General features: G+C 41.8%; 1 protein-coding gene across 1 annotated transcript in view; it reads right to left on the bottom strand.

The window, feature by feature from the left end:
* Positions 1-17,789, bottom strand: part of wnt6b (wingless-type MMTV integration site family, member 6b) — a 31,033-nt gene extending 13,244 nt beyond the window's left edge. Inside the window, exons 1-2 of the mRNA XM_086145288.1 lie at positions 17,710-17,789; positions 5,862-6,082 (exon numbers count right to left, since the gene is read on the bottom strand). Coding sequence (XP_086001414.1) covers positions 5,862-6,082; positions 17,710-17,789 — 301 coding nt within the window. The remainder of the gene's footprint in view (positions 1-5,861; positions 6,083-17,709) is intronic.
* Positions 17,790-27,897: the final 10,108 nt, after the last annotated feature.

The following is a 27,897-nucleotide window of genomic DNA, read 5'->3' as shown; positions in this document are numbered from 1 at the left end:
TAACAGGATGACAGATTTTTAAACTGAATTACAAAAAAATAAGGTGCTGTGTTTTGGCCCCAGCAGCACCAGCCAAGGTATGTGTTGGACGTGTTTGCGACCGCGGCTCAGGCATCATGACAGTGTGACGGGTCACACAGCGCCCACTTTGGTGTCGTGTTTCCGTCGCTGCCAATGTCAGTGGGTGAAAGGGGTCTCTTTCTAATCATGCAGGGTATTAAAGAGTGTTGGTGCATTCATTTAATTAAACTTAAAGAAACCATGCAAGCAGTATCCTGGCATGACCAAGGTCGTCAAGGTTTTTAGGTGAAAACAGTCAGCCTGTGGGAAAATATCCGTTTGACATGCTTCTCATTATTGATCTCCACAAATCCATTTTAAAACACAGCAATCGGCACACAGCTCCGTTATTTTATTTTATTTAGAATATCTGATCAGAGAAAAATAATTTCACTGGAGGCTGAGACGTCCATGCCAAGATGCAACTTGTTGTGTAAAGGTTTGTTCTGTTTTTTTGCACATTATACAAAGAGTCGTCTTAAATTGGGCAGAAAAAAAATGCCAAAACAAGGGGGAATTCCGAAGTGAAGCAATAATAACAGAGCTGTTAACAGCATTATAAGCTTCCAGTGCTGTGTAGAGGCCTGGGCCTCATAAAGAGCAGGTTTAAAGAAAATGGAAAAAAACAAAAACTTAAGAATTTTTTTTTTTTTAAATTCTAAAAGTTGAAAATGCTTCAGTGCGTGAAGACTTCACATGATTTGAAGACATGATTGACATGACAAAGGCCGGGATAGATAGATAGATAGATAGATAGATAGATAGATAGATAGATAGATAGATAGATAGATAGATAGATAGATAGATAGATAGATAGATAGATAGATAGATAGATAGATAGATAGATAGATCACACTATCAAACACACTATATAGAAAAATATATCCATTTGGGAGAACAAGTATTTGATACACTGCTGATTTTACAACTTTTCCCACATGCAAAGCATGTAGAGGTCTAATTTTTATCATAGGTACTCTTCAACTGTGAGTGACAGAATCTAAAACAAAATTCCAGAAAAACACATTGTTTCATTTCAGTTCATTTCCATTTTTTTGCATAAGTATTTGATAACCTACCAACCAGTAAGAATTGCAGCTCTCACAGACCTATTAGTTCTTTTGGAAGAATCAGTCCTATTTGACACTCATTCCCTGCACCAGTTTGAACTCCTTATCTGCATAAAAGACACCTGCTACTGACAATCAAACAAAATCCAACCTCTCCACAATGGACAAGACCAGAGAGCTGTGTAAGGACATCAGGGTTAAAATTGTAGACCCACAAAAGGATAGGATGGGCTACAGGCCATTTGGCAAGCAGCTTGGTGAGAAGGCACCAACTGCTGGCACAATTATTAGAAAATGGAAGAAGTTCAAGATAACGGTCAATCTCCCTCGGTCTGGGGCTCCATGCAAGATCTAAGCTCACAGGGCATCAATAATCATGAGGAGGGTGAGGGATCAGCCCAGAACTATACGGTTGGACCTGGTCAATGACCTGAGGAGAGCGAGGACCAAAGTCTCAAAGAAAACCATTAGTAACACACTATGCTGTCATGGATTAAAATCCTGCAGCACACGCAAGGTCCCCCTGGCCAAACCAGCACATGTCCAGGCCCGTCTGAAGTTTGCCAATGACCATCTGGACGATCCAGAGGAGGAACGGAAGAAGGTCATGTGGTCTGATGAGACAAAAATAGAGCTTTTTGGTCTAAACTCCACTCACCATGTTTGCACGAAGAAGAGGGATGAGTACAACCCCTAGAACAGCATCCCAACCATGAAGCATGGAGGTGGAAACATCATTCTTTGGGGATGCTTTTCTGCAAAGGGGGACAGGACGACTGCAGTGTATTGAGGGGAGGGTGGATGGGGCCATGTATCGCAAGATCTTGGCCAACAACCTCCTTCCAACAAGAAGATGGGTTGTGGCTGCGTCTTCCAGCATGCATCGACCCAAAACACATAACCGGGACAACTCAGGAGTGGCTCCATAAGACGCATCTCAAGGTCCTGGAGTGGCCTAGCCAGTCTTCAGACCTGAACCCAATAGAAAACCTTTGGAGGGAACTGAAAGTCCACATTGCCCAGCGATAGCCCCAAAAACTGAAGGATCTGGAGAAGTCCTTGCTGCAGCAAAATCTCTTCTGCAGTGTATGCAAACCTAGTCAAGAACTACAAGAAACATCTCATCTCTGTAATTGCAAACAAAGGTTTCTGTACCAAATATATTTTTCTAATGTTTCAAATACTTATGTCATGCAATAAAAACCAAATTAAGTACTTAAAAATTATAGAATGTGTTTCTCTGTATTTTTGTTTTAGAGTCCATCACTCACAGTTGAAGAGCACCTATGATAAAAGTGAGAAAAGCTGAAAAATCAAATAGTTGTTCTCCCCCACTGTATATACATATATATATATATACACACATGATGTGTGAATGATATTTTTACATGTATATATATATTTTTTTATATGTATATATATATATATATATATATATACATGTAAAAATATCATTCACACATCATGTGCGTATCATGTTTGATTATACATTAACACACACTCATATATACATATATATACACATATATATGCACACACACACATAAATATATATATATGTGTGTGTGTGTGTGCATATATACTGTATATATGAAGAATGAGATTGATGATGGAGGTCATATCATGATAAGAATAAAGAGACACTATCGATCAGAGAAAGCGATGATTGCCGCCTCAAAAGAGGGCAATCCTTTGACATTCCAAATGGGTGATTTGTGATTTATAAAAATTCCATCCAGCTCTGGCCGCCTCGGCACTGTTTTATCTTTTTCTGTTCTACATCTGCCGTTGATCAATCATCCTTTACCTGCTGCCTCTCCTCCCCCCCGAGCTGCTTCCTTTTTGTTTCATTTTGCTTTTTGTAGTTTTTTTGGACGTACGTACATACAATCAATTGCATTAATTCCATATCTATAAAATTTATGATAATGTTTTACCTTGTTGTTAGCTTTAATTCTCCTGCAAGCCACTGAATTTCAAGCTACAAATGAAATTGGATAACCTTACCATACATTACCTTGCCTTACCTGATCTTACCTTACCTTACCTCCTTTGATAAAACATAGAAGACAGTTTGTCTTCACTTTCTTTGCTGCGCAAACCCTTTTTCACTGCCCGCCCACAGAGACAGGCGCTTACATTTGATCCAACTGGCGCTTTTTGGCTTTTCAAAGTTTTTTTGATCGGAGTTGAACAGAGGAATTTAGAGATTTTCAGTTCGCAGGGAACGCGGCGTATTTTTGGGGAGAGAATTTGCCACAAAACACAGTAAGACGAGGACTTCGATTCCCATATTTGACACCTGACCCCGGGTGAGCTTCCCATGGAAAATGGTTGCTATTTGGTAAGAATCAGTAAATGATCTTGCTCATTAGGCAACATTTAATGATTTTTTTTTCCCAAGAAAATGGTTAGATTAGGAAAAGAAGACCCCAAACTGATGCAATAAGAGCGGCGGGCACATTTTTGCTGTGCACGGACATCTCCCGCTTGTTGGTTAAACACACTGATAAAGGCTCTCTGTAGTGCCAGTCAAACGACAGACAGGCAGGCATCCCTCCATGAATCGAATCATACAAGAGGGAAAAAACCAACACAGTAATTGCGGAAGACCCGGCGGTGACCCAACATCAGCCATACTGGCAAGATCAAAGGGGCTGGAGGAAGATGTTAAGAGATCTTAGGTGGGGGGTTGGGGGGCGTTCAGAGGGAAAGGCAATTTCGGCTGATCACTTCAAGCATGCCCCAATCTGATGAGGAGGACAGGCAGCCAAGTGTGAATATGTCTGGTTCTGAAACACAACAGCTACCCTTGTGTCTCAGACCGCCATTAGTTCTGGATTCTGACCCCAAGCTGGCATAAGGCCGTCTGCTGTGGTCTCGGGGTCAGGGGTTCAGAGCCCGAAGTCCCCGGGACCGAAAATGGGACCTGACAATATTTGCATGTGTTTCTTTTTTACGAGTCCTTCGAAAAATGCCTAAGGCCTCTATGGAAGTACTTACGGGGCGAGCCAGTGAGATAAAGCCGAAAGCACATATGAAATACATCACGCTTGGCTATTGGTATCAGCTTTTTATGGGTTGAAATCCATCAAAGAAGGATTTCTTTTTTTTTTTTTTTTTTTTTTTAAAGAACAACCCAGACTATGGATGCAAACGGCGGAGGGCGGGGGGACAGAAAACGACCTCTCGGTTTGGAGTTCGGACTCTGATCAAAAGCTCATCCTGTCGAGCACAGATGAAAAAGCAGGCATTGGTATTTTTTCGAAAGAATCAGCGTCATAATATGGTTGACTTTGTCTTCACCTTCGACGATTTATCGGACACCCATTGCATCCCTTTTGCTGGGCAGGTATTTTGGGTGTTCCGCTTCGTAAAATTATAATATCGCTTCAGAATTTTATAAACACGGTGAGTCACCGTGCGTGCATGCTAGCGCAAAAGTGCAACATGCACCGTGGAGGCCAGACCGAAAAAATTGCGTGGCGTCCATTCATTTTTTTAAACTGAAACAACTGACAGGCGCCCAGTCACATTTCCCATCAGCACATCAACACGGTAACTGCTAGCACATGGACAGAAACACGACCAAAGCGTTTTTCTTGTTTTTTTTCAAATCATAGCACGAGAGAGTCATCGCCGTGAACATGGATTAAAAAAAAAAAAAAAAAAAAAAACTTTACAATTGCGGCAGAAGTTAGCATTCACTGTCCCGCCACTGCTTTATTTCATGTAATTTAGAATGTGGGATAGCGCAACAGGCTATTCACAAGTCATTTGTTGTCATGCGCCAGAGAGATGGCGAGAACATGAACGCCAATGCAAAAAAGAAAGTCAGTTATTATCCTGGACAAGGATAATTCGAGAAAGAGCAACATTAAACCTCTCAGGCTGCTTGTGTCAGAAGCTGAAGGGAGCAGGCGGACATTTCTGTGGAACCATCCTTCCAATCTCCATCCCAGGCTAAGCCACAGGCTTCATCGGTGGATGATCGTGACCTCAAATGTTCTCCCGACTCTTCGGGCTGTCTCATTTTGCAGCTTCCCTCAGGGGCTTGGCTTTATCCACTCCTGTTGTGTCTTTTATAAATACTAAAGCTACTAGCATGTAACTGTTAGCACTACTGTTATTAGTACTAAGAGATCACTTTTGCCTGTTCCTCCCTGCCCTCATACCCCCTCTCTCATTCCCCAGCTGGTCGAAGCAGAAGGCTGCCTACATTGAGCTGGAATCTGTCCAGGGTTTCTGCTTGATAAAAGGCAAATTTTCTTCGCAACTGCCCACCCACAGGGAACTGTCAGGTTTCTGATTGCGGTTCAGACTTGCTCTACATGCAAAGTGTCATGAAACAACTGTTTGGGTTTGGTGTCATACAAGTAAACCCGATCCGACTGGTGTCAAACGTGGAATCAGAGGTGCGACAGTGGAGTCCAGTCTCTACGCCCGTTCGTTTCTGGCCTGTGTACTACAGACAGGAGTCGTTGCAGCTGCCCAAACATCAGGAGTTTTCTTAATTCTCATGCATTTTAAAGCTTATTAAAACCCAACCACTCCCTGTCTAAACCCCCTGTAAGTGCATATTTGGGCAACTCCGTCACGTAACCTGCAGTGATGTCATTTTGAAGAAGGGCCTTTTTAGAAGCACAGTTCTTGGGAAATCATTTTAAAAGTGGACATATTCACAAACCACGGTACATAAAATTGGCCAAATGTCAACCCAAACTCATTTACCTTGCTGCAGTATTTTGCCAAAGTACTTGTTGTGGCTGGTGCAGTTCCACCGGCGGTACCTGAACTGGTACTGGCACTCCCGGACGCCCAGCCTCGCTCCCTTGGCCACCTCGCTGACGATCTCCGGCTGAGTCTGGCAGAGCTCTGCCTGCTTCCCCGCCAGGCGCTTCGCCTTTCTGCAAATGCTATTGGGGTCCATCACCAGCGGACTGCCCACCGCCCTGGAGAAGATGTAAACAGTGACGCGTTGGAAACGGAACATTCACGATGCTCTTTTTATCGAGCGACACCTGTCGGTAAACAGTGCGGCCGCACTCGCTAAACCAAAGGGCAGGGTTAGTTTTCTTTGTGGCGACGCAGTCTGCCAGTTTCACCCGCCGCCTGGACAATGTGCGTCTTGAAACCGGCATGTGGCCCACAAAGGAGCTCAGTGTCCTGGGAGATTTTTTTTAAGCCAGAAGCTTGTTTCGCTATAATCTCTGTGATCTCGTCTCCTTTCCAGACCTTCCAGCCTAAATAAACCCACAAAATGATTTGGGCCGATGAGCGTATACAATTAAAATTCATCATATTGGAACATTTAATAGGAAAAAAAGCTGATATTACACGTATAAATGATATTGTCAGTCGACAGGGTGGCGCAAAAGTTAAGGTTTCCCTGGTTCTATTCCGACTTCTTTGTGGAGCTTGCATGTTCTCGCCGTGTTTGCTTAGGTTTCCTCTCGTTCTCCGCTTTGCTTTTGCAGTGGATTCATTGGAGACCCTAAAGTGCACAGACGTGTGAATAATGGTACGTCTCTATATGACATGTGAATGAAGTGAAATTACCTGTTTGTGGTATGTTTGTTTTTATGTCAGTGGACCTGAAATGTCCATTTTCATTTCTTTGCATTGCATCAAATATAGCTTTTACAATGCGTTTTCACATGTGTCTCTATATGTGAATTGACCAGCGACCATTCTGGGGTGAACCCAGTGCCCGTCCCATAAGCCTGAGCGCAAGATTTTTGTCAGAGAATGAACGAACTTTGTCGGTTGACACTTAAGCAGAATAACCTAAAAAATTTGAATTTATTCTCAAGCCTCAATATTTATCGCCGGTCTTCCAGCTCATTTAAGTCACATCTGTGGTCTCGGCTCCACGGTTGAGATTTTCAGGCGCTGAGTCTAACCAGATGGGAGCCTTCCCACAAAGGGTCTGGGTCTCGCTTTGGGTCTCAGAGCGAGCAAAAAAACAAACAAAACCAAATGAAACAAAACAAAATAAAAAAAATTTAAAAACGATCTCATCGATTTTCGTTCGAGCGTATCCCTGTAAATCTCACCACGTGATCGTCATCTGCCCTGCGGTTTGTTTTTGCGGAAGCAGAACAAACACATTTGCCAGTCCCTTCTTCTGATGCAAAAATATGTTTTCATGGATGCACGCTGTCGTGTATACACACACACACACATACACACACACACACATAAACCAAACAAACATCAAGTAAGCTGAAAACAACTGACCGCATACATCTTCTCACTGAAGAGCCAAACGCTTTATATGATATATGACTTTTCATGCGTGTGTCTGTGTGTGTGTGTGTGTGTGTGTGTGTGTGTGTGTGTGTATGTGTGTGTCAGTCAGCCCGTTGGTTAAAACACGGAGTCTTTTACTGTAATTACCAGGTAGTGGTGCAGTACTTAACAATACACTCTGGTTCTCAACAACCACTTATTATCTACTCACTGCCTTACTGTCATCCATGTGTGTGTTGTGTGTGTGTGTGTGTGTGTGTGTGTGTGTGTGTGTGTGTGTGTGTGTGTGTGTGTGTGTGTGTGTGTGGCAGAGAGAGAGAGAGAGAGTAACAGAGAGATGTCCTTGCATGTAAACACATCCCACTGCAATGCTTTTGTTAGAGTTATAAGTGAAGCAAAGAAGTAAAATAGCTACTGTAAATAACACATTGTGTGTGTGGGTACAAAATAAGCAACCATATGTAATGTTTACTTTTCTTTATTGACTTTCTGCTCCATTCACATATATATTTTTGGAGTACTTATGTGAAATTTCCTCCCCTGGGTCACATGATCATGTGTTCAAAAAATGCTTTATATCTTTAAATCTACCAATAGATGTTTTTCAAAAGGCTCGCACACTAACACACATTTCTGCACCCTGATTCAGTTTCGGAATTTCAAACAAAAAAAAAAAAAAAACAGCCCCGCGGCCAGCGACAGAGGGGTGCGTCTTGGATAATTACTTCCGTAAAGAGTGCTAATCCCGCGCTGCAAAAGTATTCCCGTTGGCGTAAACAACATGCTTCCAAAGCCCAAGTGAGAGTTTCGCGAGTGAAACGTACTCAGAGGTAAAATACACAGTGAAAACAGTTCATCCTGGCCTTTTACTGTTACATTGGATTAAAATTACACTGCATTAATGCCTTTGTTGCACAGGAGTGCCAAAAAAAAGTGAGGGCTTTATATTATTATTCAGATTTTAAAGTGCAATATCATCACCTTCTTTCCATCTTTAGCAGAATTTTTGAAAAATAGCTGGGGGGGTGAACTGAGGTGATGAGAGTGCACTCTCCACTGGAATATACCCAAAAATGGGGTGCATTAATTGGATGATGGGATGAATATTATAAGCCCCAGAGATGCATCCTTATTTGGTGAGATGGAAGCACGCATCCCTGGGAAGTGAAAAGAAAAAAAAGCAAGGCTCCAACGGCTGCAAAAAAAAAAAAAAAAATTGTGCGGGAAGATGGTTTCGCCTCCAATCGCTTTCAATAAGTCTGATCAGTATCTGGTGACCGGAGCCAGGAGAATCCTTGAAACCAAGAAGTGAAAGTGAAAGTGATTTTTGAAATACTCATTTAGTTTAAACGCACTGGTGTAAAGCACTCACGATAAAGATTATGCCATATCGTTGCAGTACAATCATTAACACTATATGAAGAGCATAGTAATATTACAGGTTTGAAATTTATTGGGGAAAAAAAAATCTTCAAAATATGATATGTAAGGCTGATGTTTATATATGATCTCACACATAATATAATCTTTCATTACAAAACAATCCCAAGGGACAGAGTTTGAGTATTGTGTATTTGTATCACTTCAAAAATAAATATATATATATGTATATATATATATACATACACATACACACGTATCTATATATATGAATACATAGAATACAGTTAGCGAAGCTAAGCCAGCAGAGATCGTAAACAACAATCTGGATTCTAAGCCTGCTATGTGTGTCTGCTTCCGAACTCTCAAGGAAGCAAAAACAAACAAACAAAAAAAATATTTGAGTGAAGGCGAAACTCATAGGAGCTGTGAGAAGTCAAATATATTGCCTCAAGCTGTCACTTAAGACCAGTTTGAAATTCAGGAGAAAAAAAAAAAAATATCTGGAGTAATATCCAGGGCGTGGAGTTGGCAAGGGTCGAGGTCGTATTAGCCGCTTCTAGTACAACACGCCCAGATGTCGCCCGTTCAGTTACATTGCCAGCTTTTGACAAAGGAGTAGAAATCACGGCAACCTGCTGCTTTGCTTATCCGTTAAAAATTGAAAAAAAAGTCAATTTCATCTGTGTTATAGAAGTGTAACAGTGTAATAACAGTTTTATTATTAAGTCTTTTTCCAGCTGTGCACATGTGGTTGTCACGCAGACGATATAAAGCAGCTTTGCCCTCAACTTGCACTTTGTTTTTATTTCCTTTTTTATCGTTTTCACACACTGAACACAACCCAATCGGAAAAAATTAATCTTTATGACACCATGCCACCCATCTTAATTCGTTTAATAGTCTACCCGATGTACTTAGCTTTCTCTATAAATCCGTTATAAAGCAAAAGGGAAGGAAAAACTGTTTTTGTTAATTCTATCTGACAAAGTAACAGAAAATTATTTCCAATGCAAAAAAAAGAATCACTTTCAACGGCAAAGAGAAAGAAACTCAAAACACGAGATCCAGAAGATTGATAGTCTTGCTTGGCTTGTCTTCAGTTTATCAACAGATCAGACTACAATTTTCCCTCGTTTTGGTGTAACTTCAGCCATATTTGTAGTGCAGGACTCGACTTCATCGCCACTACCGTGTGAGCGTTTAAGGGCATATATTTGGCAAAGTCTCTTTCACATAATGACGGCAGTGTTATTTCTTCAATATTATAGACATATCCATGCGTGGGGGAGATCCTTGATGGTGGCGGAGCCCATCCACGATCAAATGCACAACCTTGGTGACTCAGACTGGTCTCTGACTCCTCTCCAGTGACTCACGAGCGACCGTGCCTTGAACTCCTGAGGACTCCACAGAGTTTTGTCTCCTACGCAGAATAGGAGATGACTGACAATTTATTATCATTTATTATTTTATTTTATTTTATTTTATTTTATTTTATTTTATTTTTTATTAACAGCCTTAACTGGGCATTATCATATTTTAGATATTATTAGATGATTATTTTTATTTTGTTCAATATTTTTTATTGTATTTTGTTTTATTTTATTTGCTCATGATCAGCCTTAACACCGCACTATCTCATTATTAAATATGTTATTGAATACTTATTTAATTCAATTTAATTTTACTTTATTATTAACAGCATATTATCTTATGAATTTATACATTATTAAATAATTATTAAATTCAATTTTATTCATTTTTTAATTTTATTTTATTTTAAACAGTCTTAACCGCATATTATCTTATTTATTTATATATTATTAAAAAATCATTTTATGTCATTCAATTTAATTTTAGTATTAATGGCATTCACCGTTTAAACGGAAGGCCAATTCCAGGTCACAATAGTAAATATTGGGAAAGTGTTGCACCGAGGTCGGCGTGCGGAGCGACCTTGGGTTTTCATGAAGAACTTCATGGCAGCGCAGATGAAGTCCCGCACTGCACAAAAGCCCTTCCTTTCTTTTTCTTTTCCTTCATTTTCTTCCACTCCACCCTCGAAATGGGTGAATTTCATCCCTCCTTAATCCCCCAAGTATGCCGGGGGAATAAGAGAGTCACGGCAAGCGGCCGCTCTGAGTGGGAAAATAGCGAGAAAAAGAGCTGAAAGCAGAGGTGGGGGTGCGAGGAGGGTCACAAGACGCACCGAGGAACCTTCAACATCTCCTGTGTGGAGGAACCATACTTCACCTATTTCAAATATGTCCAAAGATAGATAGATAGATAGATAGATAGATAGATAGATAGATAGATAGATAGATAGATAGATAGATAGATAGATAGATAGATAGATAGATAGATAGATAGATAGATAGATAGATAGATAGATAGATTTCTATCTATTATCATTATATTCATCATCATCCATTGATTAATCCAGTGATCCATCTATCCATCCATCAGTTTGAATGTCAATTCTCTTTCTATTTATCAAACAATTCTCCATCTATCCATCCACCCATCATCCATCTATTGATCCAGTGATCCATCCATCCATCTATCCATCTACATATCTGTCTGTCCATCCATCCTTCTTTCCATATATCAATTTATCCATCCATCCATCCCTCTGTCTATCTATCCTTCCGAAAATACAAGTTGAGCACAATAAAATATTGTCAGGGAAAAAAACCTTTCAGCGCTCGTAATTCCCACCGTTCGCGGTTTAAATGGTGGTCGTAAACCCTGACCGACGGGAAACGGAAAATAAAAATAACAAAAATAAATAACCAAGGCGGCACAATAAAGATTTCCAAAAAAAAAAAAAAAAAAAAAAAAACATGTCTGGTTTCGGTGACACACCCGAGAACGGGGAAAGTCACCTCAGCGACACCTCATCCTTAGCATTTGTTTTTGTTTTCACTTATTTGTTGTTTCTGGGTGCCTCTGTAGGACATTTAGTGATATATTAATCCGCCCTTGGTATTGTGCCGTGATCAAAAGCTACAAGATTCAACGAGACAAATGCGCCGTCCTTTCCATCCCATCACTCCTGTGTCCTGTTGACACGGGATACTGGAAACGGTGAATTTGCGATTCATCAGATCATCCCCACAGGCCACAGCAGCTCGGGGAAAAAAGCGGCACGCAGGCAAACAGACGCTGGAGAATCATTTGTCCGTTTCACAGCATGGATCGATTTTGTTTTATTACCATGTTACTACATGGTAATAACGAGTCAGGGTGGAATGATACAGTCATACTTTGGGTATGAATCAAAATTAAAAAACAATATTATCAGCCAGAAATCCTTGCATACTGATGTGCAAGCTGGGTGTTCTTAATGTGTCTTTTTCCGGGTAAATTCACTTAATAACACTGGTAAATACCAAATACTAACACAATAAAACCGCTCTGGTAATCGATATTTTGACTTAACCGCTCCATATTATGTCATTTGCCATATCACGCTATTATGCTATACCATTTAATGGTCTTTGTTTCCTATTTGCCAACAAACAGTAACATTTCTTTAAAATATTCACACTTTTTTCCCACACATCATTCAAATGAGCAACATTTTCATAACATGTAGTTACAAACAAATACTGAATACTACTACAGATTAAAAAAAAATAAAACATCTTTAATATGTTAACTTGTTGAAATTGAACTGCAGGATTCAATTGTTTTTTTAAATCAATGTTTGATGTACTGTAATGATCTTTGCATCCACCTAATACGACATACTTGGAAAAAAATAAGGAAATAAAAAAATCTACATGAATATTTTGGGCACATTGTTCTGTGGACTACCAATGTTCTATGTTTGTAAAGCCTGTATTTGTTTTACTGGTTGGAATTTATATTCATTAACTTCAGCTATCTTTCTCTTCCTTGTATGGGAGCTGTACGTCATTGCATATGGCCCTTGACCAATAAATTTCATGAAATTTAAAATTAAAATCAAATGAATGTAATGTATCAAGGTTGGGTTTTCTGTGTTATAATGCATTTTTATCAACATCCAAATACTAAGGTGATGATTATGTTATTATAATTACCATCCTTTATTACTAACAATAATGATAATAATTATTACAGTAATTACAGTCAAATGTTCCACAAGCACATATTGACTTGATATTTCATAAAAATAAAAAAAAACACATAAGATGTAATTTCCTCCTGAATTGGCAGTGATCTGATCTTCTAACTGTATGAGGGACACCTTCCAGAAAGGGGTGTGTGTGTGTCTGTGTGTGTGTGTGTGTGTGTGTGTGTGGGTGTGTGTGTGTCCGTGTGTGTGTGTGGGTGTGTGTGTGTCCGTGTGTGTGTGTGCGTGTGTGGGTATGTGTGTGTATGTGTGTGTGTGCCAGCACAGCCTTAATATGTAATGTTCCATGCAGCTCAGGCCAGCGGCTGCAGTGACAGCAGGTTCGTCTGCTCTGCTGTTGTGCCGCATCCTGTCAGCAGGAGTATTTTTGAAACTGGAAATTAAAATAGCTGCTGCAGAGCCAAATGGGAGGCGAGCGACACGATAAATAAATCAGATTCGTTATTACATTCATATTATTGTGATTAAATAGCTATTGTGAAGCAAATTCAATGCATTTAGATCATGGTAGCAATTATACATGTATGTTTAGCGTCCAGTGAAAAATTAAGAAACTACTTCATATGTTGTCTATATAACATGATATTAAAAATAGAAATAGAATAAGATAAAATAAACTAAAATAAGATAAATTCCTGATTCCTGCTCTTTGACTACTGAGGGATGACTGCTTTTTAACATGAATTTAATTTTCATTTCCATACAATCTGATTCATGATGTCAGCCTAGGACAAAGCTGGATACATTTGGATTGGTTTGTCATCAATAAATAAGGTTTACGCAAGTGTGATGAATTTATAAAATCTATGATGTCACCTCACTTGCTGTTGTTTCTTTTACTGAGGATGTGCCTACAAGATAATACCAAAAAAAGTTGAATATCTGTAAATATAAATCCTCAAGGTCTTATTGAAAATCCACAAATTGTTTCTTTAGATATGAAATAAATTATGGAGTTCTATTTCCGGTCCACAAAAACGCGATCAAGCGCCCTCTGCTGGAACCAGGAAGTTAATTCGTATCATCATCACGACCTTGCGCGGATATTTTTTCCTTTGCGTTATAAACCTTTTAGGGTTTACACCTGGACCTCTTGGGCAACTCTCCTCGCGGGCCAGAATCCGACCGGACCATCTGGTGTTTACGTGATTCCTTTTTTAAAATCTAAATTAAAAAAAAAAAAAAAAAAAAAAAAAAAAAGAACCCAACTCATCGTCACACTTTCAGAACAACTATTTGCACTTGTTTTATTTTATTATTTATTTATTTATTTATTTTACTGCGGGGGAAATTTCACAAGCTTGCCCTGGAAAAAAAGAGAAAAACTTTTGAATGAGCATCAAAAAAAAAAAAAAAAAAAAAAAACATGAAATCAAAAAAATCTAGCATTAAGGGTGAGACATTTCTTGGCCGCTTTCTGCAAACTTCGAAAACCTTAAGAGGAGTGTTTGCCCCGTCGAGGCTGGGTATTCCTGGCACTGCATGCACACACACGCACACACACGCACACACACACACACACACACACCCACAGGCATAATCAAACAATTCAGTTCAGCACCTGATGCCAAACCCACATCGTCATTTAATCTTTATCTGTGCCCATCTCCCCGCTCCTGATTACACATCTAGCTTTTCAGAGCAGGAGTGGAGTGGACAAGATAAGATCTGCCACAATGGACCTCTGTGTTCTGCACGGAGCTGCGCATGCACAGGCAACACACCCATGTATGTGTGTATGTGTGTGTGTGTATGTGCGTTACAGTCCATGTATGACCGAACGAGTACCTTTTTACAGTGCCTTTTAAACAGATTGTCTGCTCTGAGATGGATTCAAAGTGACACACGTGTGTGTGTGTGTGTATGTGTGTGTTTGTGTGTGTGCACCTGTGGCACACTCCAGGCAGGCAGCATGCCAAAATCACACATACACACACACACACACACATAGAGCCAAGCTGGCCCTCTTTAACCCGGCAGTCAAAAGCAGTATAAGAGAGCAAAGGAATTCCTCAGGGGTGCGAGGCCCCGGGCCCTCTGCTCTCGGGCCAAATGATTAGAGCTCTGTGATCAGCGGAGGCTCTGAAAGGACGGCTATCTCGCCAGCATTTCATCCCTCCTTCTCTCTGCCCCCCGCCGTCCCCTCTTCCTTCAGCGACAACATATCTATACGATAAGTATTTTCGCCTCAAAAAAAAGAAGAGACACTGAGGAGTATGAAGACACGCACACAGACTCACACACACTCACAAAAAAAAAAAAATATGCGTGATGGTATGTCCAGCGAGCTTTCAGCACAGAGCATCATTGTCTTGGCAGACAGACACGGGGTAGAGGAGGAGGAGGAGGTGGAGGGGAGACAACGCGCAGGTGTGGTTTCACCCCAGATGCACCACAATCTGCGATTGTGCGTATGTATGTCAGTGGGGATGAAAAGGAAGTGGCCGGGCCGAGCGGTGTTGATGCCTCTAATCCACTGCGAGGGCCAAAAAAAAAAAAGTGAAACCTTGTACGTGGGGTTGGGGGTGAAAGGGGTCGGACTGTCGCGGCAAGGTGACAAGGTGAGGTGACGCTGCGGGCGTTTCCTCGGGTTAGCCGTGTTTGAAAGTGAATCGGTGAGGGAAGATTAAAAAAAAAAAAAAATTGGCACTGCAGGTGTTCTTGTATGTGGCAGGACAAAGAGCATAAAAAAAATTTAAAAAAAGAAAGAGAGAGAGGAAAAAAGAAAGTGAGTGGAATGTAAGACCCTGTCTAGATTAACAAAAAAAATGCATCAAATTTGCTGGCGGGTAAAAAAAAAAAAAAAAAAAGTAGAAAAAAGTGCTCACCAAATTTAAGATATTATGAGAAGATGCATCTGGTGATTTTTGACCTCCTAATTCTACAAATTGAAACTCAAGTAACGTACATTATGATTACATGTTATTACATTTATTGTATTCTATAATAGGTTTGTTTTTTTCTAAGATTAAATTCAGTGCTGCATGCATTTAGGGAATGATTGGACCACGGAGGTACAGAAGAGGAAATGTCCTTCTTCCTTCTGTGCGTGCACACACACACACACACACACTCACACACACATACACACACACATTTGGTGTGTTACAAACACCTGCTGCCCCTCTCAACATGGCTGTTGGTGAACATCAGGTTATATCCATTATTGTGATCTGAGTAAAATTCATGGGGCGCTGCAAGAACAAGCCCACCTCGACCCCCATCACACAAATACACACCTCTGAGGGCCTCCACATCACCTGAGTCTGTCCATCAGCACAGATAACATATATGAAATATATGATTTCAAATAAATAATATTTGAAAATTCCCCGCTGTTGGATGATTGAAGGGATATTCTATTTTACTCTAAATATATCAAGATTACATCGATCCAGCAGCGGGGATGAAATTCCGGAGCTGCTATTTTATTCCTGGATTTGTTTCTAATCTATTGCTCATTTTCTCTATTTTTTTTTAATATATTTTTGGCCATTTCAGTTAAGTCTTTCTGTGATTTAATATAACTTAATTTAATGTATTATTATTTGATTTAATTTATCATTATTATCCAATTTTAAATAATTTAATGGAGTGGGGACAAAAAATAAATGTAGAAAAAAAAAATCTTATAATAATAATAATAATAAATGATAAGAGAGGAGAGGAGAGGTTGCCATTTCCCATCATATTTTGGCACCCACGGAGAAGTAAATTAGCAGTATTTGCTTGGTTTTGGTGAAACTATGTGATAGCGACTAAATTTTGGAGTCATTTTTTTTCCAGAAGGGTTGATTAGGCGATGACGGGAAATTAAATTGTGGCGTTTTTGCCCAGAAGAACAGAATCATTTGTGAAACGGGGTCCTCACTTATATACCATTCTGTTTCTAAGTCATGCAAGGACATGGACGGGTCTGACAGCCCACGCTGACCTTGACTCGAGCTGTGAATGAAACGTGGGAGGATCTTTTTTCTGGGTGAAACAAAAAAAAAAAAAAATTCACAAAGCTTCGCTTTCAAACTAGTAAAAGTGTGTGCGTGCACATGTTTGTGTGTGAGTGAGAGAGAAAAAGAGAGAGAGAGAGAGAGATCCAAACAGAAAAATATGGGATGCGGTGGAATATAATAATTGCACATGAAGAGGAGAAGCAGGACTGAAAATCTGGAAATATGTTATCAGCATATCTGCCTGCCTGTCTGACTGTTCGTCTGACTCTCTGTCACACACCTTGCAGAGACTGAGTGGATTGTTTTATGATGACATATCCACAGCGCCCAGAGGGCCACCTGACATTCCTGACCCTGGACACCCCACCCACCTACTCACCCAACACACACACACACAAATACAGACACACACACACACACACAGCTCTCCTTACCATATTAAGCCAAGCTTATGAATGGTTGTAATAAATCATCAATAACCCTCAGGGTGTTAAAGCTCCATCTCTCTTCAATGTTTTTTTTTTTTTAATGGAAAAAAAAAAAAAATCAATAAAAGCAACACAGTTTTTCGTTTTTTTTTTGTTTGTTTGTTTTTTTTTCCATGTGGACGCGGCTGCGTGACAGTCTCACACCGGCTTCCGTGGGAGCCCCCACTGACCGGGGAACGGCGGGGGGTATTTAGGTGAAAAGCCACCGCAACCGATGATCCACCCGGAGTGGGTGGGGGGTATAAATATAGCAGAGTCGCGCGTTTGAGCAGGATTTACATCGACAAATAAATAAGAATAGTAATTAAACTTGCGCTAAGCAGGGTGAGGCGAGCGCGGAGAGACACGTTCACGGACCCCCGAAATGACTCGGATTTCTCACTTACCACCACAGTCCGATGATATTGACCGGGCAAAGCAGGATGAAAAACAAGGCCAGCTGGATCCGCGGCAGACGAGCCGTCATGGTGAACGCGGCGAATCCTCAAGGAGACTCCGCCGCCCACCCCCACCCACCCACCCACCCACGCCCCCACCCGGGATTTTTGTTTTTTTAAAATAAAGATCCCGGGTAGCGGAAAGTTCCGGGGGTTCCTAAACGCATAGCTGACATCCTGGGGTGTAAGGGAGGAAAAAAAAAAAAAAAAAAAAAAAAAGTTCAGATGTGCGCGTCCGTCACCCGGTGCGTGAGATCTTCATCATCCAGCTCTTCTTCGGTCCGGCGCATCTTCGTGCGCGTCGAGGGGGAAAGGAAGGAGGGAGGGAGGGAGGTGGAGGGCGGTCGGTCCGGGGGTTACCGGGGAGAGACGTCCGCCGTGCGCCTCATGGTCCGTCCGGTAGGATCCGCGCGACGCGCTCCCCCGTCGGTCAAGCGAAGTCCTGCCGGCTGCTTCCGGTCACACGCGTGTACGTGCGTGTGTGTGCGTGCGTGCGTGGTGGGGAAGAGAGTGGAAGAGATAGAAAGAGAGAGGGAAGTGAAGAGCTGAGTGATAACGGTGACGGCGCGCTCTCATAAATCATTTCGGCCGTGACGCGCGGAGTGGAAAAGACGCGTACGCGCGCACCGGGGCGGCGCGCAAGTGCGTGTGAGTGCGCTTTTGTGATTGGGGGTGATAGACGCGCTCACTCCGGACGCACGCACACCGGCGTGACGTCGCGAAGATGGGAGTAGAACCCGCAACCGCCCCCACTCCCACCCAGGCTGTGCGTGTGTGTGCGTGTTCCAGGGGCGCACGGAAACTAGGACTTTTCTTGGGAAACGAGGTGACGTCATCACAGGTGTGGCGAGCGCTCAGGTCTTGCGCGCACCAGAAAGCCCCGGCGTGTACGCGTGCGGGGACTGTGCGTGTTTGCGGACTGTATTACAGGCCAAGGGCATATCCATTGAAATCGGAACCCGTCACACACACACACACACACACACACACACACACACACACACACACCGGTGCGCCGCGGTGATGTCACAGATCACGTGGAAAATCATCCGCGTGCGTGTGCGCGTGTCAGCGGACGGAACGTGGATTCATTCATTCATGCGGACGATTCCACACCATTTAACCTTTTCATTTCAAACAAATGGATGAATTGATTTGTTGATACCAATATTGATACTAATACTAGAAATAAGAGTAATTTTAATAATGTTACAAAGTATTGCAATTATCATCATAATCATCTGCCATTATTACCTGTTATTGTTGTCACTATTAGCTAAAGTAGTTGTAATTGTAATAATGAAGATAATGATTACAATACAAATACCAGAGAATGACAATAATAACGATGACGACAATGATGACGATGATAATAACAACACTAGATAATAATAATAATGATAATAATAATATTATCATTATTAATGATAACAATAATAATTAACTATATATATATGTATATATACATATATAAATATTGAATTTATCATAGAGATCCTCTAATTATAATAACTTTTATAATCTAAAAATTTGTAATGCAGATTTCACGCCATACATTTGGAAAGAGTAAAATAAGGTCAAGCGTATAAAATTCGATAAATCTCACACATTGTCAAAGACCATCTGCCAATAAGGATTGGTTAATTATATATCTGTGTTTTATTATTTTTAAGTTTTTTTTGTTTTTTCTTTAATGAAACATTAATACATGTTTTTCTCTAAGAGAAAAACAAATTTTTTTTTCCAGTGACGTAATTTTTCCCAGCGTCCCCCTGGAATGGGTTTCGAAGTCACCTCGCATATCTGAACTGACGCATATACGTTTGGAAATTTATCTCTGCTGTTTTTGGCCTCGTGGCTGCTCTAAAAGAAACATCCTGCCAGGATTCCGAGAGGTGTTCCTATTATTTTGTCAACACTAATTCATATAAATTGGATGGATACATTTTCGAGGGGGGTGACTCTCCGTTGAGGTCCTGAGAATAAAAAAAAAAAAAAGAAAAAAAATGACTATTAAACTTCTTCAACATTTTTTTAAGCAGATTTGATGAAAACCTGGGACATATCCGTTTTCTGGGTTTTTTTTTTCGCGGCCGTTGGATATTTATGGGACTCCTCTTGGAGGACCGACGCGCAATCAGCTTCGACTTTCAGTGTTTATCTAAACGCTAGCTTCGCTGGCTGGAAAGCAACGCACTGGTTAGCGTTTCCGCCTCACAGCTAAAAGGTCTGCGGTTCGATTCTTAATAGCAAAATAACATCTATTTAAACTCATTGGCAGCTTCACCATCACCTTCCCATTGTGGGCTTTGTGTACAGATATATTTATTCTCTAAGATTCTTACACTGACAGATTTATTTCTATATTTAATTTCCTTTGGTGAAAGTGTATCTCTCTGTACCAGACATTACATTTCAGATCGGGGTAAAAATGTGATGGCTTCAGCTTGCTATTGGCTTTTTGTGATTTTTTTCCTGCATAATTTTAATGAAGTTAACAAGTATAGAGGTGAGCGCTTCTGCAAAATGTCCCCGGTTCGATTCCGACAGGGGTCCGTTCTTGGATTGAGTCTCCAAGTTCTCCCCAAAGGGTTTTCTGCGGTTTTCAAAAACATGCAGATGGTTCAATGGAGACTCTGAATCGCCCAGATATGTGACTGGTCGCATGGCGCCGTATGTAACCCTACAATGGACTGGTGAACCCCACCTCTCGCCCAATGACAGCTGGGATAGGTCTCCAGCACGCCGGCGACCCTGAGTGCACGATAAGCGGTAAAGATAATGAATGAATGAATGTAGAGTGGGAGTCGAAAGACAATGGAAAACTCCGGACCCACCCGTGCACGGCAATTGACTGACAAGTCAGAGCAGTCAAAGTGTTGTATCTTCTTGTTTCCGGTGAGATGGAGATGTTTTCGAATCTTGGGATATCCATCTCCATTCTGGTGTAGACCAACAGCCAGAAACGCACAAAAATTTTGCGTTTTTACCCCAAAACTCTGCGGCGCTGGCTTAAGCCGACCAAATCATCACTTAGCTCCTCGCACTCTTGTCATTTTTCTTCCTGGTGTTTGTCACCGCTCCTCTTCTCTCACATTTTGCTCTCAGCGATCCTAAACAAGTCAGGTGCCGGGTAAACCTCAGATGTTTTAGCTCCGCGGAAACGTCTCCACCGGGACCAAACCCAACCGAAATTAGAAAGTTATGAAAATTGAGTTATCACTAGGCATCCTATAAATAACTCCGGCGTTGCTACAGGCGCGACAATCGGGGCTGTCCGCTCGCTCCCCCCCCTCCGCATCGATCTCTAACCCACTTCGCTCCCTGATATCTCTTCGACCATGTTTCACACACACTAACCCCCCCCGACAAGGTCCCTCTCTGCTGGATGAGCGTGTTTTTATTAGGGAGGGCTGATTCTTCATACTTGGCCGAGGCTTTATGGACAATAAAGATCTGATTTCAAAGTCCGGCAGGGTGTTGGGCCTGGGGTCTTGGCTCACAGCTTTAGCTGCCTGCTGGGAGGAGACGCTGCACAGCCCCTGACCAGATGGCCATCATCAGTCTACATACAGGAGATACATACTGTACAATATGCGTACGGCTCAAATTCTTGTACGTGTCAAACACCATTTATTACCGCTTCGGTCAAGACTGCAATGCATTAGCAGTTAGCTTGAAAAAAAAAACATTTACCGAGAATGAAATGAACGCGCGAGATGCTTTGTCGTTAGCTCGGCTCACCATCGCGGGATTTCACGTGAAGACGCCAAAATTCGGTCTTGTATCTGCCGAATCCGTCTTCATCGGAGGTGCGGATGCTAACAAGCGCGTCTCAAGAATGGACTCCGCACAAAAAGCTAAATAGCTGATCAAAAACAGGAAGTGGAAATAATCATTCCAAACACTTTTAAGGAGGATTTTTTTTTTCCACTCGACATTGGTCTTCGAGAAACGTATTGAAGAATTTGCTGTCCTTATTATTCTGGCAGGAGTACCAACCACAACATCAACTGCTCAATACCACTTCAAAAAAAAAATACAAATCCTGGTTCTCCTTTTTATATTGGCTGAATTAGAAACCTAAACAGGGAGAGTGGCTCTTTTTGGCTTGTTGTAAATTGTTTTATTTGGCAGGGAGGCAGCGGCGGCACTTAAAGAAGTCCGAATTTGGTGACTTACATAGGTCATGTCAGTGTTAAATTAAGAATGTTTGAACAAAAAAATAACTGTTTGAAATCCCCTTTTTTTGTTTGGGTTTTTAAATGGCTCTCGAAATAAGGATACGCAACTTGTGTGGTACACCGTCATAAAACATTAATAAGTACACATCCCTGCAGCATATAAAATAATCAAGGGGATTGTCTCACAAAGGAGAATCCCACAATACAAAAAGAAGTGTGAACGACAGACTAAACTGAGGAGACTCGCTGGAAAAGCCTGTAGATGGCGGGAAGGAGACGCAGCGTGTCTAAGTGTCTGAGTTTGCTTTTATTTCAAAGGTTCTCCGCAGAAGAAAAAAAAATTCAAAAATCATCCTGGCACATATTCCTCCAGGATTTACCTGATCCTGATTTCTTTTCTCTCGTCGCGGTCACATCCGCTTGAACGCAGTCCAGACAGACAATTACGTACATCGACTGCTGTTTCATTGAAAACACAGCATGCGGAGTTATTTATTCAATGCCAGTCATTATTTTTTCCACTTATCATGGACTCAGAGTCGCAGAGGTGCTGGATCCGATCCCAGTTGTCATTGGACGAATAGCGTTTTTCACCCTGGACCGGCACCGGTCCATTATAAGGCCACATATAAGACCACAGTCACTTACTCATTCATACATCTGGGCACTTTAGGGCATTGCTAACTAGCTCCGCTTCCTTCATCACCAGCAGTGATGCTCTTTATCCCTAAAGCCAGCTTCTGCAGCCGAGGACGGGACCGCCAAGGCTCTGCAGCCACCACTCAGCTCACTGCACACAACCGTCTCGGCTCCTCCTCGGCGTAATGAGCCCACACGTGGCGCCTTCGCCACCAGTGGCTATTGACCTTCCTTTCTCGGTCATTCACACATCGTATGAAGACACGCAACCCTTCGCTCGCTGGTTCACACATCTGGGCATTTTAGGGTCTCATGCCAGCCATTTATGCAGTCTTTCATTAGCAAAGCTCCCTCTCCTGCAGTCTGTGTTACAAGGGTGCCAAAGCCTATCCCGCCTGTCATTGGGTGATTGGATGATCTCCAGTTGATCGCAGGAAATCAATTTGGGCAATTTAGGGTCTCCGTTGAACCTTATGGAAACCAGAGAACCTGTAGGAATCCCGTGAAGACACGAGGAGACCATAGAGGCTCAGGACAGAAACGCCCCCTGGTGGAATCAAACCAGGGACCTTGCTGCGCGGTGAAAAACACTTGCTACTACGCTAACGTGCTACCAAAATTCGGTCAAATTCAAATGAGCTCTATTGGCAGGATAGAGCAGATGCTTCCTAAAGCAATGAAGAGGATCATACATGGGGAAATGATTCAAAACGATTCCCAAATCTTTTGCCAACAAAGAGATCAATCCTTGATCTATCCAAAATCTCTGCTCTTGAATCCACATAGGTTGTTCACGTTCAGAAAAAATAAGTAAATAACATGTGATTTCATGTAACATGCAGTTGCTTAATGTTTTTTTTTCCCCCCACAGAAACAATGACCTCTACTAACTTCTGTGTCGCCCCAAAAAAAAAAAATCACATCAACGCCATTTTTCCATACAGTCACTTTCGCTATTTCAGCGATAAAAGGATCCGCAGCTCAGGAAGAGTGACGGGGGGGGTCCATCCTCTGCCGCCCGGCTTGATGTCGTTCCAGCGAAACAGGTTTTAATTATCCGATTTCGGGCGGTCGCTTGTTGTGCGCCGTAGACCAGGCTGTGTAAACAGAACCAAGCGGATTTATCTGCGCAGAAATAATACCTAATAAAGTTTTAACAACATGTGGTTTCCCTTTGGTGTCTGTCATTGATTGAGTTGAGAGAGCATTGGTCCGGGTTACAGAGGTCCCCTCCCACCCTCCCTCTTCTTAGGAAAAGCTAACAGGCCTAACCCCTGTCCCACCACACCTATCACACACACATACACACACACATTCCCCACGTCCTCTCACTTTGCTTTCATTTGGGCGTGAAATGGATTCCTACTGTCTGCCAGAATGCACCACCTATCTCTGGATGGGATTCGCACTCGCCCTTTTTTTTTTTTCTTCTCTTTCCTTTCTACTCCGTGCCACATATGTGCCCCTTTGTTTCCAGAGGGGAGAGAAAAAAAAAAAAAAAAAAAAAAAAAAAAAAAACCTGCCCCGCGCTGCCAAGTCCACAAAACACATTCCCCGGCGATTATGATCAAAAATGATTAGAAATCCCACCGGAGTTAATATTTTATGTGACAAATTTAATTAGATCCCAAATCAGAAACACATGACAGCCGTATTTTATTTATTTAATTTTTTTTTTTTTTTTTTCCCAAGCCAGCCAGTCATCCCTGGAAGGCCCCAGACGAAAAGGCACGCTCACGAAATTCCTTCGCGAACTGGCACACTCGGAGAGGTTGCTATCTAAAATATTGATATCCCCCACCCTTCCACGCCACTGCCGTCCCGCCACATGATTTTACATGTCCAAAAGCAGAGTCTGGGAAACCGAAGTTGTGCAAAAATCACGGTCTTGTTGCAGCAGGTATTGAAAGTACAGCAGCTCCAGGTAACAATGACTGAAATTTGTTGGCTTTTTTTTTTTTTTCCCGCATCGGATAATTTCATTTTCTCCGCATTCGCACGCACGCACGCACGCACACACACACCAGGGATTTTTCCCAGCCCGTGACTCGATAACCCCGTCGTGATCGAACGCACATTAGCTGGATGAACAATCTGCCGACGCCGGGAATTTACCGGATGACTAAAATAAATCGCAAGAGTTGACGTTAAAAAAATTCAGATCATCAAAACCAGGTACAATCATTCTTTACGGCGAGAGAGCAGCACATTGCTCCAAACTCCGTCGTCTTGGACAGAACCTCCTTGTGAAGCTTTTTTTTTCGCAGAGGAGAAGAGAAGAAAAAGTTCAAGGGTCAAGCCTCCTTCGTCTCTCCTCACTTTCATACCACCGCTTTTACGAACGGTTCCACCGTGACCTCCGGCACATAAATACGCCGGAATCAAAACAAAAGCGTGGAAAGACGTTTCAGATTCGTTTCTCACAAGATCAATCTGGCCCAAATGAAAGGATCGGAGTTTCCTCTCGCGATAGATTTAAGAGCGAATCCAGCGGCAGCGCTGTCCATTTACTTAATTGAGTACTTACATCCAGGAAGTACTTACAGTACTACTCTTTAAAATTTGCTCGGCAATTTTCAAAGGGCCATTTAACATTCACGTCGTTATTTCATGTACTGAGCTCACAGCTGCAACATTGCAGTGCGCAGTAGTATTTATAATGTAATCCCATAATATGTCCCACCACATGGGAGAGTGCAGCTCGGCCAAGTTTAACATTTTAAATATTTTTAAATGTATAGAAGCCCACGATTTGTTCTTTTTTCAATGAATATGTTTTTTCATTTTTTTTATTTTAGAATTTAGAAGACCTCACGTGTCTCGCGTCTCAATTTCATTTTTTTACCCAAAAAATAAATTGCTAGTGTCACACTAAAATCAAATATATTAAGTTTAACATTTTAAATATTTTTAGATGTATAGAAGCCCACGATTTGTTCTTTTTTCAATGAATATGTTTTTTCATTTTTTTTATTTTAGAATTTAGAAGACCTCACGTGTCTCGCGTCTCAATTTCATTTTTTTACCCAAAAAATAAATTGCTGGTGATACACTAAAATCAAATATATTAAATCTTGAATTAAAATGTTCAGCGTGACTTTTCACTTTTATATAAAAAAAGGGTTTCTCTTGCCTTGGCGCATGACAGCTATTGGCTGATGCTAATGCTAGCATCTCCGTGCATCTGCATGATTCCTGGCCGTGCGTTATTCCCTGTCGCTCCGGTAACGTAAGTCATCCTAGTATTTGTCAAACGCCACTGAGCCTTCATTTGCAAAGAGAGCTAATTGCATACTAGCTCTGACCTGTGCGAATGACTGCTCCGTAACAAGAATGCACAAATTCATTTGAGAGAAATATCCATGCTACTTTTCAAACGGTCTCGATGAGCGATCGCCCTTGTAATTGAACATTCCTGGTTCAATTCCCGCCTCCTTCCAGTGTGTCAAAGTGTTGTTGAGAAAGACACTGAACCCCTAACTGCTCCCCTGGCGCCGTTGGACAGCATGCCAACTGCTCATGGTTCGAATTTCCAGAAAGGGATTAATAAAGTATAATCATAAAAAAAATGTATGTTGGGGGGGGTTGTAATACCTGGAGAGAAATTAAGTTTTAAATCACTTCTATGGTCATATTTTGCAATGCTACAACCAGCGCTATAACAACGTGATATCAGGAACCAATAACATCACAGCATCCGGTCTTTAATTTTAGCTGTAGGTACAGAACCTCAGCTCCTCTATATTCTCCGCCGGAAGCAAGAACTAAGTTCTTTAAGGCCATGACATTTCGTAAACTCCGCAGGGAACTCAGGTGCAGAAACTTCCGGGATGTCCTCAAAGGCTCGGCCCACTGCAGCACACAAAACGCTCATCCAAGGCTTCTATGTGCTCCGAAAGAAGCGAGAAATTTCTTCTCGCTCACCGGGGCCGCAAGAACAAGAGCAAAATTCTCCCCGACTATGACAGTTCATGTGTTGCGAGAAACTCAACAGCAGAACACCTGGTAAGTCCTCCTAGGTTCCGCCCGCTCTAGCGTACACATCGCTAATCATCAGGGCTATCAGACAGAAACAACAACAGAATAAAAACAGATTTGCAAACAGATACATCTGTTTCAAACATTGCCGGACGTCACCGCTAACACACTTTCGAATCGTGCTTTACGTTGCCGTGGCTGTGAAGCACTACATCCACTAGACGGCATTGCAGAGTTCTGACAAGATCCATCTCAGATAACAACAAACATGGCGACTGCAGAGGAGCTGATGCTTATGGACTCTCTGAGAAAGAGAAAAAAAAAAGTTCTTCTCCCCGGTTATAATGACGCCGTGCCTCCTTTCGCTGGTTGCACTTGAGCATACTGCTCAAGACTACTGCCCTCCTACAACTCTAAATGGTACTGCTATGTTTGTCGTGTTTGGCTACGCACCCGCTAGCTGCTTGAAACCCTCTAGGTTTACACGGGAAACGAACGCAGAGGATGGACAGAAGGATCCATCTGGATCTGTATGCATATTTAACATGCGATGTGCCAAGGAGTCATGTTGACGGTGGTTTCACGGTGCTGAACGTGAGGATCCGGCCGCCGCAACAAGGCGAACAGTCTCGGGAACCATTCTCTGACGTCGCTCTTATTTATCTGTAAACGCTGTTTGAATTATGCCATTTTGTCACAAAGGTGTCGCCATCTTTTACCAAAGACGCTCCACTCTGTGCACAACATTTGGGCACCTCTTCCCAAGAATTATTAGCCATTTTCATGTCGTTATATGCCTCACTAGATGTGATAGTTGAGTGTGCATACCTCTTCACTGCCTCAGCCAGCAAATCCTCAAAACCAGTCATCACTGTATGATCGTTAGCACCAGCGGAAAAGGGAGAAATGGCATTACCAATCGCGTGATACTTCCCGGATACCACGTGAGAAAATAGCTCTGCGAGAACACAACGAATTTAGAGATCTTGATTCAGCGATATAACGCATTCAGAGATTGAGTCAGCTATAGAGTGATCCAAGATATGAGTTCTGGATAAACTGCTCGCCAGTCATAAACTATCAAAGAGCAGTCAGTCGTGGTGATGTCGGATGTTGGCGACGGCCCCGCTATCTTGTTTTGTTACAATCAAAGTATCGCTATTTATGATATACATGAAGGATGCTAATATTGATTAGTAAAGGTAAAGCACCATATTATCATCGAAAGATTTCTATTGTCTGCTTTTCCCGGTTTTTGTGAAGCTTGTTTCCTTTTAGACATTCAGTACAGTCAAGTTAAAACAAAGATGAACGAACCTTCACGTAATCCTCGGCA

This window comes from Fistularia commersonii, chromosome 4, assembly GCF_037954325.1.
Source record: "Fistularia commersonii isolate RoL2024-O1a breed Wild chromosome 4, RoL_Fcom_v1.0, whole genome shotgun sequence".
NCBI lineage: Eukaryota > Metazoa > Chordata > Actinopteri > Syngnathiformes > Fistulariidae > Fistularia > Fistularia commersonii.
This window is presented reverse-complemented; position numbering and strand designations above follow the sequence as displayed.